We start from the raw sequence: 12,410 nt of genomic DNA on the forward strand, positions 1-12,410 counted from the left end.
CCGATTTTTATCCCATCCGAGGAGAAAAGCTGGGTTTTGACTTTTTGAGGGATAAGACCAATCAATTTTTGGTTCACACGCGTGGGAGCAGTTGCTTCTAACGCGTTGTAAGTTACGAGGCACTATTAATTACTCCAAGCAGCTTTGTGTTCCTCACATCCAACGGTGAAGCGCAAATCCAATGGTTGATATTCCTCCTAGGATTTTGAGCGAGAGTGACCTTCTGTGTCCTCTCTTGCTATATAAAGTTTTGGAGAAGCGCTCTTTGCTCTTGTTTCTTTCTAACATACAAGAACTCCAAAGAACTCTAGCGCCCAGTCGTCGTAAACGCTCCAGACCTTTGAATCTCCATAGCCATTTTTGTGAGGAGTCTTTCCCTGAGAAGATCCTAGAGGGCTTCAGAGATTGTTGTAAGGATACCCGTAAGTTCTCATTCCTCTGTACTACTCCCATTTTATCTCGGCCCCCCCTTTTGGACTGTCAGTTCGCCTAGATGGGCAGATTCAAGTATTTAGTAGATACTCCTACTGCCATGGAGGCCTTTAGAGCAAAGTATCGCATCCCGCCAGGGGTGGTTTTGGAGCATTGCCCTCCGGAACGTGTACTGACCGATAGGGACATGGGTCAAGTCGTCATTCCAATGATCGTTTTTATAGGGGGAGGAATGATACTTCCCATGCGTAGGATTACCCGGGATTATTTACGTAATCATAGGTTGACACCACATCAGTGCGCCCCCAACCTGTTTAGGGTCTTGGGCAGTGTAGATGTTCTGAACGAGCAGATGGGTTTAGGCCTTATATGGCACAACGTAGTTCATATGTACGAGTGCCACCATCTCGCTAAAGCGAGGTACTATCTTAAATCTCGGTCCGAGATCGTTAGGCTAATCTCCTGTCTTCCTAAGTCCAATAAGACTATAAAGGATGACTACCTTATTGTCTCGGGGGAGTGGAGCGACAGTCTTCATTGTCCAACTCGGGTAGGAGATCCAGGTGCGGTACCTTTAGGATCAGTCCCTTGGGAAGGGGATTTAGCCCCTTAGTTTTATTTCTTTTGCTTGAAGACTCAGAAAAGAATTTTTTTTTTTTTTGGTAATCTGACTACAATTTCCTTCTCGGCTATTTTGTAGATAGGGCAAATGTTGCTCCTCGGCTGAGCCATACAAACGTTCCGGCCTTGAATTACCTCCTGAGGTCAAAGATCTTCGTTAACAAGGACGGGCAACTGCGTCCTGCTCATTTGATCTTGGGTTACGAACCCTTGTCCCGTGCTTTCTTAGACGTCGGCCAATCCATAAGAGCCGGTAGCCCAAGGTTGGCTAGGATCGACGTGTCAAAACCAAGATTTTTGGCTCAAAACGATCTTCGGCCGGTTGTTTTGCCCGTCCTTCAGAATCCTCAACCAATTGCACAGCCACCTCTAGAGGAGAATCCCAAAGTTGCAGAATTTGTTGAAGGGGAGACTGAATCGTCTCGTCTTTCTTTGGAGGGGGAGATAGACGAGTTCTACTTTGAGGAGGACATTCCAAAGGCTCCTTTGATTGAACTCTCGGACGCTGAGGGTGAGCCAGATAGAAACTCCGTAATCAGCGCCCCTCCACTTGTTATTGCCTGCTCGGACGATTCTTCCGACGAAGAGGTGGACAACATGGCCTCTAACAAAGGAAAAAGCTTGCAGGAGCTGATGGCCGCCTGGGGTAAGAGGCAATCATCGAAGGTGCCGGCCAAGTCCCAGACCTCTTTTGTCCTTCCTCCTGCTGCTCCACAGATCCTTGCCAATCTCGGCTTGAAAGTTAATCCCGACCTAAAGAAGAAGAGGCCGGTTGAGTTCCTCGAGGAAGGCGAGGTGGGTCCTCGCCAGGGCGGTAAACAACAAAAGACGACCTGGGAGTATCGGGACAAAAGGGCTCCATCTGTGGAGAGCTGAGAAGAGAAGGAATGGGCTGAAGTGCGCATGCCTCCGTGCACTTGGAGCCCCTGGCTTGAAGTGGATGGAGCAGCAATTTCCTATAACGCTTCAGTCCGAGAGTACAACAGGGGCCGAGCTGGGTACATTGCTGAAGCCCTGGAGCAGCCCATGCTCCTTCCCAAGGACATGGAAGCTTACAGGTGATTTTCACAGCCTGAACTCTTCCTATCCCTGAAGAGGGATCTTGCAATGGTAAGGCAATTCATCCTCTCATCGGTAAGATCATTGGATCATATCATATTTTAACTTGTCATCTTGTCACTTCTTGGGCAGATTACCCAGCAAGTCTTTATGGCCAAGGAGTAGTGCCGCGACAATCGTAAGTTGGTTGATGTTGAAGCCCTCTCTCGTGCTGAGGTGGAGAAGGCCCTAGGAGCCTTCAAGTAGGAACATCATGAGCTATCTAAGAAGCTCAAGGAGGCAGAGTCAAGTCGTAAGAGTGCTGAGGCTGGCTTGAAGACTGCCGAGAAACAAGCGAAAGATCAACGCTGGAAACTGTACGTGATTGAGACCAACCTCTCTACTGAAAAGCAAACCGTGCTGGATCTCAAAGCCGCATTGCAGAAAGCCAAGGAAGAAGCCCAGCGAGCCAAGAAAGAGGCCCAGCTAGCCAAGGAATCAGCCGAGGCCAAAAAAAGGGTTGCTTACCAGCTTGGAGCGGAGGAAACGAAGGTGAGGCTTTCCGAAGAGCTGCTAGTAGTATGCAGGGATTACTGCAGTATTTCATGGGCTCAGGCTCTTAATGCTGCAGGGATCCCTGCAGATTCTACCATGAGATTTCCCGAGAATGTCTTCTTCCCTCCAGAGATCCGGGAGATCCCTACCGATGCCACTGAAGCTTCCGAGCAGCCTACGGTTGTTCCTGATGCCATCCCCTTAGCTGAAATTACCGGGGGCTCTGGTCAGGTCGCCGTCCAGGTTGAGGATGTGGAGGAAGAGAAAGGTAAAGACAAGGGTAAGGGAAAGAAACCTTCCTCCAAGGCCAAGGATCTCGCTAAGGAGACAGTCACTGAGGCCGAGGATCATAGGGCAGGTCCCAAAGTCAAGGATGTTCCACCTCCTTAGCCAGGGCAAAAAGAAGATCCTCCTACTAAGGCTTAGCTCCTAGGGTTCTTATTATTATTATTATTTTTATTTCGGACGGAAGTTGTATTGCATTTTGTTCTTTTTCAAAGACCTCTCATTGTATTATTCTTGGTTATCAATACAAATGTTCTTTTTCTCATTTTTTATCTTTATGATTAATGTTGATGGAATTTTATTATATTGTTCCGAGTCAAGGTGACTGTTTCTTTAGTTGATGTTTGCAACAACACTCTACCAATATAAACAAGTGAGAAGAAACAGAACTGTGTAATGAACTTTGAATAATAAACGCTATCATGCAAGACTATGAACATACCTTAGAACTGCATAGAAGTCTTGAATTGCTAACTTCCCCTAAGTCTGTGGTCCGAAGAGCCATACAAGACTTAGGTTCTGTTTAAAATTTGGATAGATGTCATAAGTTGTTAATTTCCTCTAAGTCTGTGGTTCGAGGAGCCATGCAAAACTTAGGTTCTGTTTAAAACTTGTATAGATGCCATAAGTTGTTAATTTCCCCTAAGTCTATGGTCCGAGGAGCCATGCAGGACTTAGGTTCTGTTTAAAACTTGTATAGATGCCATAAGTTGTTAATTTCCCCTAAGTCTGTGGTTTGAGGAGCCATGTAGGACTTAGGTTCTGTTCTATTTAAAACTTGTACAGGTGTCATAAGTTGATAATTTCCCCTAAGTCCGTGGTCCGAGGAGCCATGCAGGACTTAGGTTCTGTTTGAAACTTGTATAGGTGCCATAAGTTGTTAATTTCCCCTAAATCTGTGGTCCGAGAAGCCATGCAGGACTTAGGTTCTGTTTAAAACTTGTATAGGTGCTATAAGTTGTTAATTTCCCCTAAGTATATGGTCTAAGGAGCCAAGTAGGACTTAGGTTCTGTTTAAAACTTGGATAGAAAGAAATGAGCCGACAAATACGCGATGATCACAAGATACAATACAGACATAGCTGCTTTCATTAATAATAATATCTTCTTAGATTATTTACATTCCATGGGCGAGGTACAGTTTTCTCGTCTAGGTCTTCTAGATAATAAGCACCTATTCCGGCCACTGAAGTGATGTGATATGGGCCTTCCCAGTTGGGTTCCAGCTTACCCCAAGAAGGGTTCTTGGCGCTGCCAAAATTTTTTCTCATCACGAGGTCGCTTGGCCCTAATGGCCTTAGTTTTACATTAGTACCGTACCCTTCCTTTAACTTTTGGTGGTAATAGGCCAATTGGATCATTGCCTTTTCTCTTTTCTCCTCGGCTAAGTTTAGACTTCTCCCTAATAACTCGTCATTATTTCTTAGGGTAAAAGTGCTGGATTTCAACGTTGGGACGCTAGTTTCCAAGGGGAGCACAGCCTCGACCCCGAAAGTCATCGAAAAAGGAGTTTCTCCCATTGACCGTCGCGGCGTGGTTCGGTAGGTCCATAGGACGTGTGGTAGTTCTTCCACCCATCTTCCCTTTGCATCATCCAATCTCTTTTTCAACCCGTTGACTATGACCTTATTCACAGCTTCGGCTTGCCCATTTCCTTGGGGATAGGCTGGAGTGGAATATCGGTTTGTGATTCCAAAGTTACAGCAGTATTTCCTGAAGGTCTTACTATCAAACTGAAGGCTGTTGTCCGAGATGAGGGTGCGAGGAGTTCCGAAGCGTGTAATGATGTTTTTCCAAATGAATTTCTTTGCATCCACATCCCTGATGTTGGCTAAAGGCTCAGCCTCAACCCATTTGGTGAAGTAATCTGTGCCAACCATTAAGTATCGCTTGTTCCCTGCTGCTTTCAGGAAAGGGCTGACAATATCCAGACCCCATTGAGCAAACGGCCAAGGACTGGAAACGGGGTTAAGGACTCCCCCCGGTTGGTGGATATTTGGGGTGAATTTCTGGCATTGATCGCATTTCTTTGCATATTCTTGGGCCTCTTTCTGCATGCTCGGCCACCAGTACCCTTGAATAAGTGCTCTATGTGCTAGCAATCTTCCTCCCGTGTGGCTCCCACAAATTCCTTCATGCAGTTCTTCGAGCAATGTCTCTAATGCCTCTGGGTGTACACATAATAAATATGGCCCGGAGTAGGAGCGCTTGTATAGCTTGTGGTCCTCTGACAACCAAAGAAAACTCACTATGGGATCCATCCAGCTCGGATTCATTCTGACATGATGGATTCGAACTATATCCCTTTTGATTGTATCCGTCTTGCATAAACCCTCAACAAGGATCATTCGTGGTAGATCCTACGTCGACGACGTGGCAAGAGTGGCCAATGAATCCGCATGTGTGTTCCCGCTTCTAGAGACATGCATCAAGTTAAAAAATTCAAAGTCTAATTGCAAGCGTTTGACTTGACCAAGGTATTCCTGCATTCTCGCATCTCTAGCCTCCAACTTGCCTCTCACTTGGCCTACGACCAATCTGGAGTCTGAGAACGCTTCTATCGCTTTTCCGCCCATTTTTTGCACCATGAACATTCCTTGCAGCAAAGCCTCATACTCGGCTTCATTGTTTGTAGCCGAGAACCCAAGTCTTAATGATTTTTCAATGGTAATCATCTCGGGCGATATTAGAACCAGCCCTACCCCAGATCCCTTTTGGTTTGCCGCGCCATCAACATAGACCTTCCATCGCAAGGCTCCTTGTGCAGAGATTGTGCCAACCGATTTTCCATCCATGTTTTCCTCCTCCGCTACTGCTTCTATAGAAGGTTCAGCAAATTCAGCAACTAGATCCGCGAGGACTTGGCCCTTGACAGAGGTCCGAGGCATGTACTTAATATCGAAAGCCCCTAGAAGCGTACTCCACATGGCGATTCTTCCTGTGTAATCGGCGCTTCAAAGCACCGACCAGAGGGGAAGTTGAGTCAGGACAATGACCGTGTGTGCCTGAAAGTAGTGGAGAAGTTTTCGCGTGGCATGCACTACTGCAAGAATTGCCTTTTCCAGTGGTAAGTAGTGCACCTCAGCTTCATGTAACGATTTACTTACATAGTACACTGGTCGTTGTATGCCATTATCAACCCGTATTAACACCAAGCTCACAGCGTGAGGGGCAACTGCTATGTATGCGAACAGAACTTCGTCGTCCTCAGGGCTAGACATGATGGGAGGCCGTGACAGGTATTCTTTAAGTTGCTGGAAGGCTAGGGCACAATCTTCGGACCAGTCAAATCCTTTCCACTTGTTCATCTAGAGGTAGAAAGGTCGGCACCAGTCTGTAGATCGGGAAATGAACCGATTTAATGCTGCGATCATTCTAGTGAGTTTCTGTACTTCTTTTAGGTTCCGAGGAGTTTGTAGGTTATGAATCGCTTTGATTTGGTCCGGGCTTACCTCTATTCCCCTGTGAGTTACCATATAGCCCAAAAATTTACCAAACCCGACACCAAATGAACACTTAGAAGCATTGAGGCACAACTTGTGCTCTCTTAAGATGCCAAAAATGACTTCAAGGTCTCTCACGTGCTCGGACACCACTTTACTTTTTACTACCATATCGTCTATGTAGACTTCAATAGCCTTGCCTAGTTGTGGTTCGAACATTCTGGTCATCATCCTTTGGTAGGTAGACCCTGCATTCTTTAAACCGAAAGGCATCACCTTAAAGTGGTAGTTTTCGACGGGTGTCATGAACGTTGCTTTCTCCTGATCTTCTAAAGCCAGTGGTATTTGATGATAACCCTGGAAGGCATCCAGGAAGCTCATTCGGGGGTGGCCTACAGTTGCATCTACCAACCGATCTATTCGAGGCAATGGGAACGGGTCTTTCGGGCACGCCTTGTTCATGTCTGTGAAGTCTACGCAAACTCGCCACTTCCCCGTCTTCTTTCTTACCACCACTGTATTTGCCAACCACTCGGGGTAAAAGAATTCTTTGATAGCCCCTGCCTTTTTCAGCTTCATCACTTCATCCCTAACAGCGTCGGCATGCTCTTTCGACGGGCGCTAGGGCGGCTGCTTCTTTGGAATAAAAGATGGGTTAACGTTTAGGTAGTGACAAATGAGATTAGGGTCAACCCCCGAGGCATCGTAGGCGTACCATGTGAATACGACAACATTCCTTCTTAGAAACCCAATCAGTTCCCCTTTTTCTTAGAGAGGTAATTCCAAGCAGACTTGGAAGAATCTTTCTGGAATATTGTCAACAGTAACCCTTTCTAGACTTTCACATTTTATCCCCTCGGCTAGTTCACCGATGGGTGCTGCCAAGGTGGCTGATTACTATAAGTCCTTTTTCACAGACGCCGAGGGTTCTGCACTGGACTGGCGTGAGATGGCGGCCACCATGCATTGCCTAGCCATGGCTTGATCTCCCCCAATCTCCTCCACTTGCCCCTCTGATGGGTATTTTACCTTCTGGTGAAGTGTAGAAGAAACGGCTCCCAAGGCGTGGAGCCAAGGTCTGGCTACTATAGCCGTGTAAGGTAAGTAGACGTCAACCACGATAAAATCCACCTCCATCACCTCTGATCCGGTCTGTATGGGCAGTCTGATCTGCCCTTTTGGTATGACAGTCTTCCCTTCGAAACTTACAAGAGGAGAGACATAAGCCGTTAAGTCCTCGAGCTTTAAGTTCAGCCCCTTGTACAGATCAGGGTACATCACTTCCACAGCACTGCCCGGGTCTACCAGTACTCTCTTCATGTCGAACCCTCCAATCCTTAGCGTAACTACCAAAGCATCGTCATGAGATTGGATAGTTCCAATCTTATCCTCGTCCAAGAATCCCAGCACAAGTGAGTTCCCATTTTTAGATCTTTTGGACTCCCTCTCAACATCCTCGGCGGAGAACTGAGCCACAGACATCACCCTGGAGGGAAAAGAGTCGGTCCTCCCCGGAGCGGCAAGGATGACGTGTATCGTCCCCATGGGAGGTCTCAAGGATACGTCTTTCCAGGGCTTTTAAACTGCCTGGCCCAGATGACCGCTAGAAGGGTGTAGGAGGTGGCGCAATTTTCCTTCTCGGACTAACTGATCCAGGTGGTTCCATAGATTCCTGCAATCCTCGGTGGTATGCCCGTGGTCTTGGTGGTAATGACAATACAGGTCCTGGTTGCGTTTTGAGGAGTCTCCGTCCATTTTACTCGGCCATTTGAAGAAAGGCTCATTTTTTACTTTCTCCAGAACCTGTTGCACCAGCTCTCTGAATACGGCATTAACCGCTTGTATGTTGGTTTGTCCAGCCTGTCTCGAAAAATCCCTTCTCGGCTGGTTACTATTATATCGTTCCGACTTGTAATCATTCCCTTTGTGAGGAATGATCTTCTCCTTTCCTTTCCCTTATAGCTGGTCCTCTTCCACCCTTTTGTATTTGTCAATCCTGTCCATCAGTTGGTGAACGTTGGTAACAGGTTTACCAGTTAGAGACTTCCTTAAACCATGCTCAGTGGGGAGACCACTTCTGAACGTGCTGATGGCGACGTCATCGTGGTTTTCATCCATCTCGTTGTACATCTCCCAATACCTATCCGAATATGCCTTTAAGGTTTCCCCTTCGTGCATAGATAATGATAATAACGAACTTAGGGACCGAGGGACCCTGCTGTTCGTAATAAAACAAGAGCAAAAAAATTGAGTGAGCTGTTTATAGGAATCTATGGAGTTCGTCTTCAAGCTGTTGAACCATCTCATCGCCGCGGGTCATAGGCTAGACGGAAAAACTTTGCACATCAGAGCCTCATTTCGAGAATGGATAGCCATTCTTGGTTAAACTGGCTCACATGCTCCACAGGGTCCGTTCGGCCATTGTAAATGGTAAACGTAGGTTGATGGAAACGCCGTGGTAGTTTAGCCCCTTCTATCCTATGCGCGAAGGGTGATCTGGAGATCTGATCCAGTACTTTGTTCATGGCATCATTACCCAAACCCTTACTAGATGGGCTCTTATGTCTCTGTTTAGGGCGCTGCTCCTTTTCATAGGAGAAGGTTTCACTTGGGGGAGTTCTTGATCTTCGCCTGTAATTGACATCCTCTTCCTCATTAGAGGATATGTCTGAGCTGGAAGGGGACCGCTTTTGCTGTGCACGGCACAACTTCTTTTTCAGGTCGTCTATCTCTCGCTGCATGGCCTGATAGTTGTTTCGCCTTTGGGATATGCGACTGCCTACTTGGGAGTGGCTTTGGCTCGTCTGAGTAATATGTACGCTTCCCTTTCGGTTCCTTCCATTGCCTAGATTTGGCTCAAGGTCAGAAGGATTATTTTGCCGCTGAGTTCCAATAAGTTTTGTCTGCTGAGGGTCAGCTTGGCGTGGATTTTCTTGGTGTGGACCTGATCTTGCCATGCGTAACCGTCGTACTTACTAACACTTAGGTTCTTCCCTCAGACGACGCCAATTGTAAGGACAAAATTTGGAACCCAGGCCCGCATTGTATGGAATCCTGGTTTAAAAAGCCCAATGCAATGAATTTTGTAGAGTATGGGTCTAAGAACTAGGTTTGGATAAGTTAAGCAGAGGCTTGCATGAGATTAAGGAACACACAGACAATAACAAAAGCCGTTATGATGAAATAACCTTCGGTCCGAGGAGACACAGAATTTAATTTATGAATACAAATTACTACTTTAGGGTTCTTTTGCATGCTACAGTATTCTCTCTCCTTTTTCTCATCCCCTCCTTATAAGGGCTTCTATACATTATATAGGCTCTTCCTGATCATCTGGACTTTACACTTGTTGATCATCCAAGCCTCCACTTGAGCACCTATCCTATCAGATACCTCTTTCAGTCCTTTGTGAGTTGTGGTAGCCAAGGTAACACTGTTCAGGGGTCTTCTCCACATTAATGCGGCCAGGAAAGTAGCTGCAGTGCATTTAATGTAGTGGTGGCAGCTTTTGCTTAGATATTTTGTGTTTTCTTCCTTTTCATGTGTTTAGGGGATGCGCTTTAATGGTTTGGACATACCTCTGCTCTGGATTTTCAGTGTCCGAGGAGGGGTTCCTCCTCGGACCCTCTTTCTTTGTCTCTCGTGATAAGGCTTATAGCACAGATCATCTAAGTCACGTTGTTTCCTCGAACTAACTAGTGTCCTCGAACAGCCCAAGGCCCAACTGGTCACTTTGGGCCATAGCCCCCATATGTTCATTTACTCTGAACTTTATTATTCTTCTAAAAAAAAATACTAACATATTATTGTCATTAGTTCTTTTTTTTTTTTTTTTTCTTTTGATTTCTTCATAAAAGCATTTATATGAATTCCGTTCTGTTATGTTAAGAATGACAATTTTTCATTCTAATTAGTTAATTGGTACAAATCACCCCTTTATTCCATCTCGCTCTAAATTTCGACTCATTTTGTTCTATTCCACCCGTTTTGGTCCATTCCACTAAATTTCACTCAGTATGGTGATTTCAGCCGGTATGTAAAAGAATCATTCCACTCTATTCCACCCATTTTGGTCCACCAGTTTTAATTACTTCACTTTTTTGTTTTTGAGAAACTTTTATTACTTCAGTTACATATGACATTTTATTATTATTTTCAATTAATATATGTTTTTTTGTTTTTTTTTTGTTTACTTTACTCACATATGACATAGCTTTTTTTTTTTTTTTTTTTTTTTTTTTTTTTTTTTTTTTCATTAATATACTCATATATGACATGTTATATACTTATATTATGTAATTATGATATTAAGTATGTATATTATTTGATTTTGAATTAATAATTTGATATGGTATAATATCATATGATGCAAACTTAGGTGTGTGTATATAAATATACAACTTTAGCGGTAACCCCAAAAATAAAAACCGAAATAGACTAGTATTGAAATATTTTAATTCCAATGGGCAAACCATAAGGTTCGAAACAGTATTTAGAAGCTGGATTCTTTTTCTTTTCTTTTTGGCTAGAAAATTGGGTTATTTCTCTCCTCAATTTGCTTCACAATTTGGCATGATTATTTAAATTAACACACATTTTTCCAAAATTTCAGACCTTTTATAATGTGCCAAAAATCAGATGATTTACATTCCCCATCATATAGTTCCATAGAAATTACCACGATCATTTGCAATCTGTTTTGTTATAGCCTTCCGTCAAAAAAAGTTTTGTTATAGCCTATGGACTTGTTAATAAAAGTTCAATAGATCTTCCCACTATTCCATTTGCCTTACTGCATATATGACTATCTAATTCAGATTTAACAGACGAATAGAATAAATCACTTGCAATTTATAACCAAAATTGGAAGCAACAACATACACCTGTTAATGCAAAAACAGTAATTTGAAATTTACATTTACAAAGTACCCGTGGGTGCGAAAACAGGATAAATTTGTTAGGTAGCTCTATCCGGAAATGGTTTCCAAAGCAGAAGAGAGAACAAGAAAAGATTTGGAACCAAGATAGGAATCAAAGGGTGAACATCACTTCCAAGTCGTTTTCTGCTCAGCCTCTTCCTCACATACTGTCTCCTTTGTTCTTCACCCCACTGAGCTTCCTCAACTCCCTTTGCCAGAATCAACGGTGGAGGCTGTTGGAATGGGCACTTGGACCTCCATGAGGTCTGTGGGAGCCCAAATCTGGAGACCCTTTTCAGGAAAAGAGAGAAACCCCATTTTAGGTGAAGAGAAGGGAAGGTTGAGTTGAACTTGTTGCATAGGATAGGAGGATAGTCCCAGTTGAGGTAGCAAGGGATTTGGTTGGAGATAAAGAACTGAGAGTGAAGAGGTGGTGTGACTGTGTTTGTGGGGCTGGTTAGGATATGGGTTAGAGCTTGGAGTCTTTGCTCCCATGTTGTGTCTTCCATTATTTCTTTCACATGATAGTGTAATCTCTTCGCAATGAATAAGGATTTCTTTTTTTTTCTTTTTTCTTTTTTGATGTAAATGAATAAGGATTTCTGATATTTTATTTTTGAGAAATGATATTTTGCCCTTTTTTTCTCTCTTTAACAGCCGACACCACTTATATCAATCGACCACACACCACAACCAGTCAACGCAACTCAATAGTCAATTCCCTCCGGTGGCCTTGCTGGCTCGGTGAAAAGTTAGGAAGCACTCTTTGTTGTTCGGCTAGCTTGGAATTGAGATCAAATTTCTTTGAAGGTCCCGTATCTAAGATAAGGATTGTGATAAACATTGTATGAAATACGTTGGAGCACCTCGGCAATTATTTGAATGAAATAATGGGTTCAAGCAAACGGAAAAATTACCATATAATAGAGGCAAAATTTTTTATTTAGTCCTTAAATTTAGATTGAAGCCTTTTTTTTGGGTGCTGAAATTTTGATTTTGATTTTTTTTTTTTTTAACTTTTTCTTTAAACTATTGAACAAATCACATTTGGGGAATATGTTTTTCTTTTTGAGTTTTTTTTCTCTTTTTTTTTTTAATGGGCCTATGTTATTGCATT

General features: G+C 43.9%; 2 protein-coding genes across 2 annotated transcripts; both read right to left on the minus strand.

The window, feature by feature from the left end:
- Window positions 1-7,271: 7,271 nt before the first annotated feature.
- Window positions 7,272-7,856, minus strand: LOC115990492. The gene has a single exon (XM_031114320.1). The coding sequence runs from the start codon at window positions 7,854-7,856 to the stop codon at window positions 7,272-7,274; it is 585 nt and encodes a 194-aa protein (XP_030970180.1).
- A 3,349-nt stretch (window positions 7,857-11,205) lies between these two features.
- LOC115992223 lies at window positions 11,206-11,901 on the minus strand. The gene has a single exon (XM_031116317.1). It carries the CDS (start codon window positions 11,800-11,802, stop codon window positions 11,332-11,334), a length of 471 nt encoding a protein of 156 aa, XP_030972177.1. The 5' UTR covers window positions 11,803-11,901; the 3' UTR covers window positions 11,206-11,331.
- Between the last annotated feature and the right edge of the window lie 509 nt (window positions 11,902-12,410).

The sequence above is a fragment of the Quercus lobata genome, chromosome 5 (assembly GCF_001633185.2).
Source record: "Quercus lobata isolate SW786 chromosome 5, ValleyOak3.0 Primary Assembly, whole genome shotgun sequence".
Lineage (NCBI taxonomy): Eukaryota > Viridiplantae > Streptophyta > Magnoliopsida > Fagales > Fagaceae > Quercus > Quercus lobata.

Excerpts from the sequence above, each read along its gene's own strand:
- LOC115990492 (XM_031114320.1), bottom strand. The coding sequence starts at position 7,856 with ATGTCTGTGGCTCAGTTCTCCGCCGAGGATGTTGAGAGGGAGTCCAAA.
- LOC115992223 (XM_031116317.1), bottom strand. The coding sequence starts at position 11,802 with ATGGAAGACACAACATGGGAGCAAAGACTCCAAGCTCTAACCCATATC.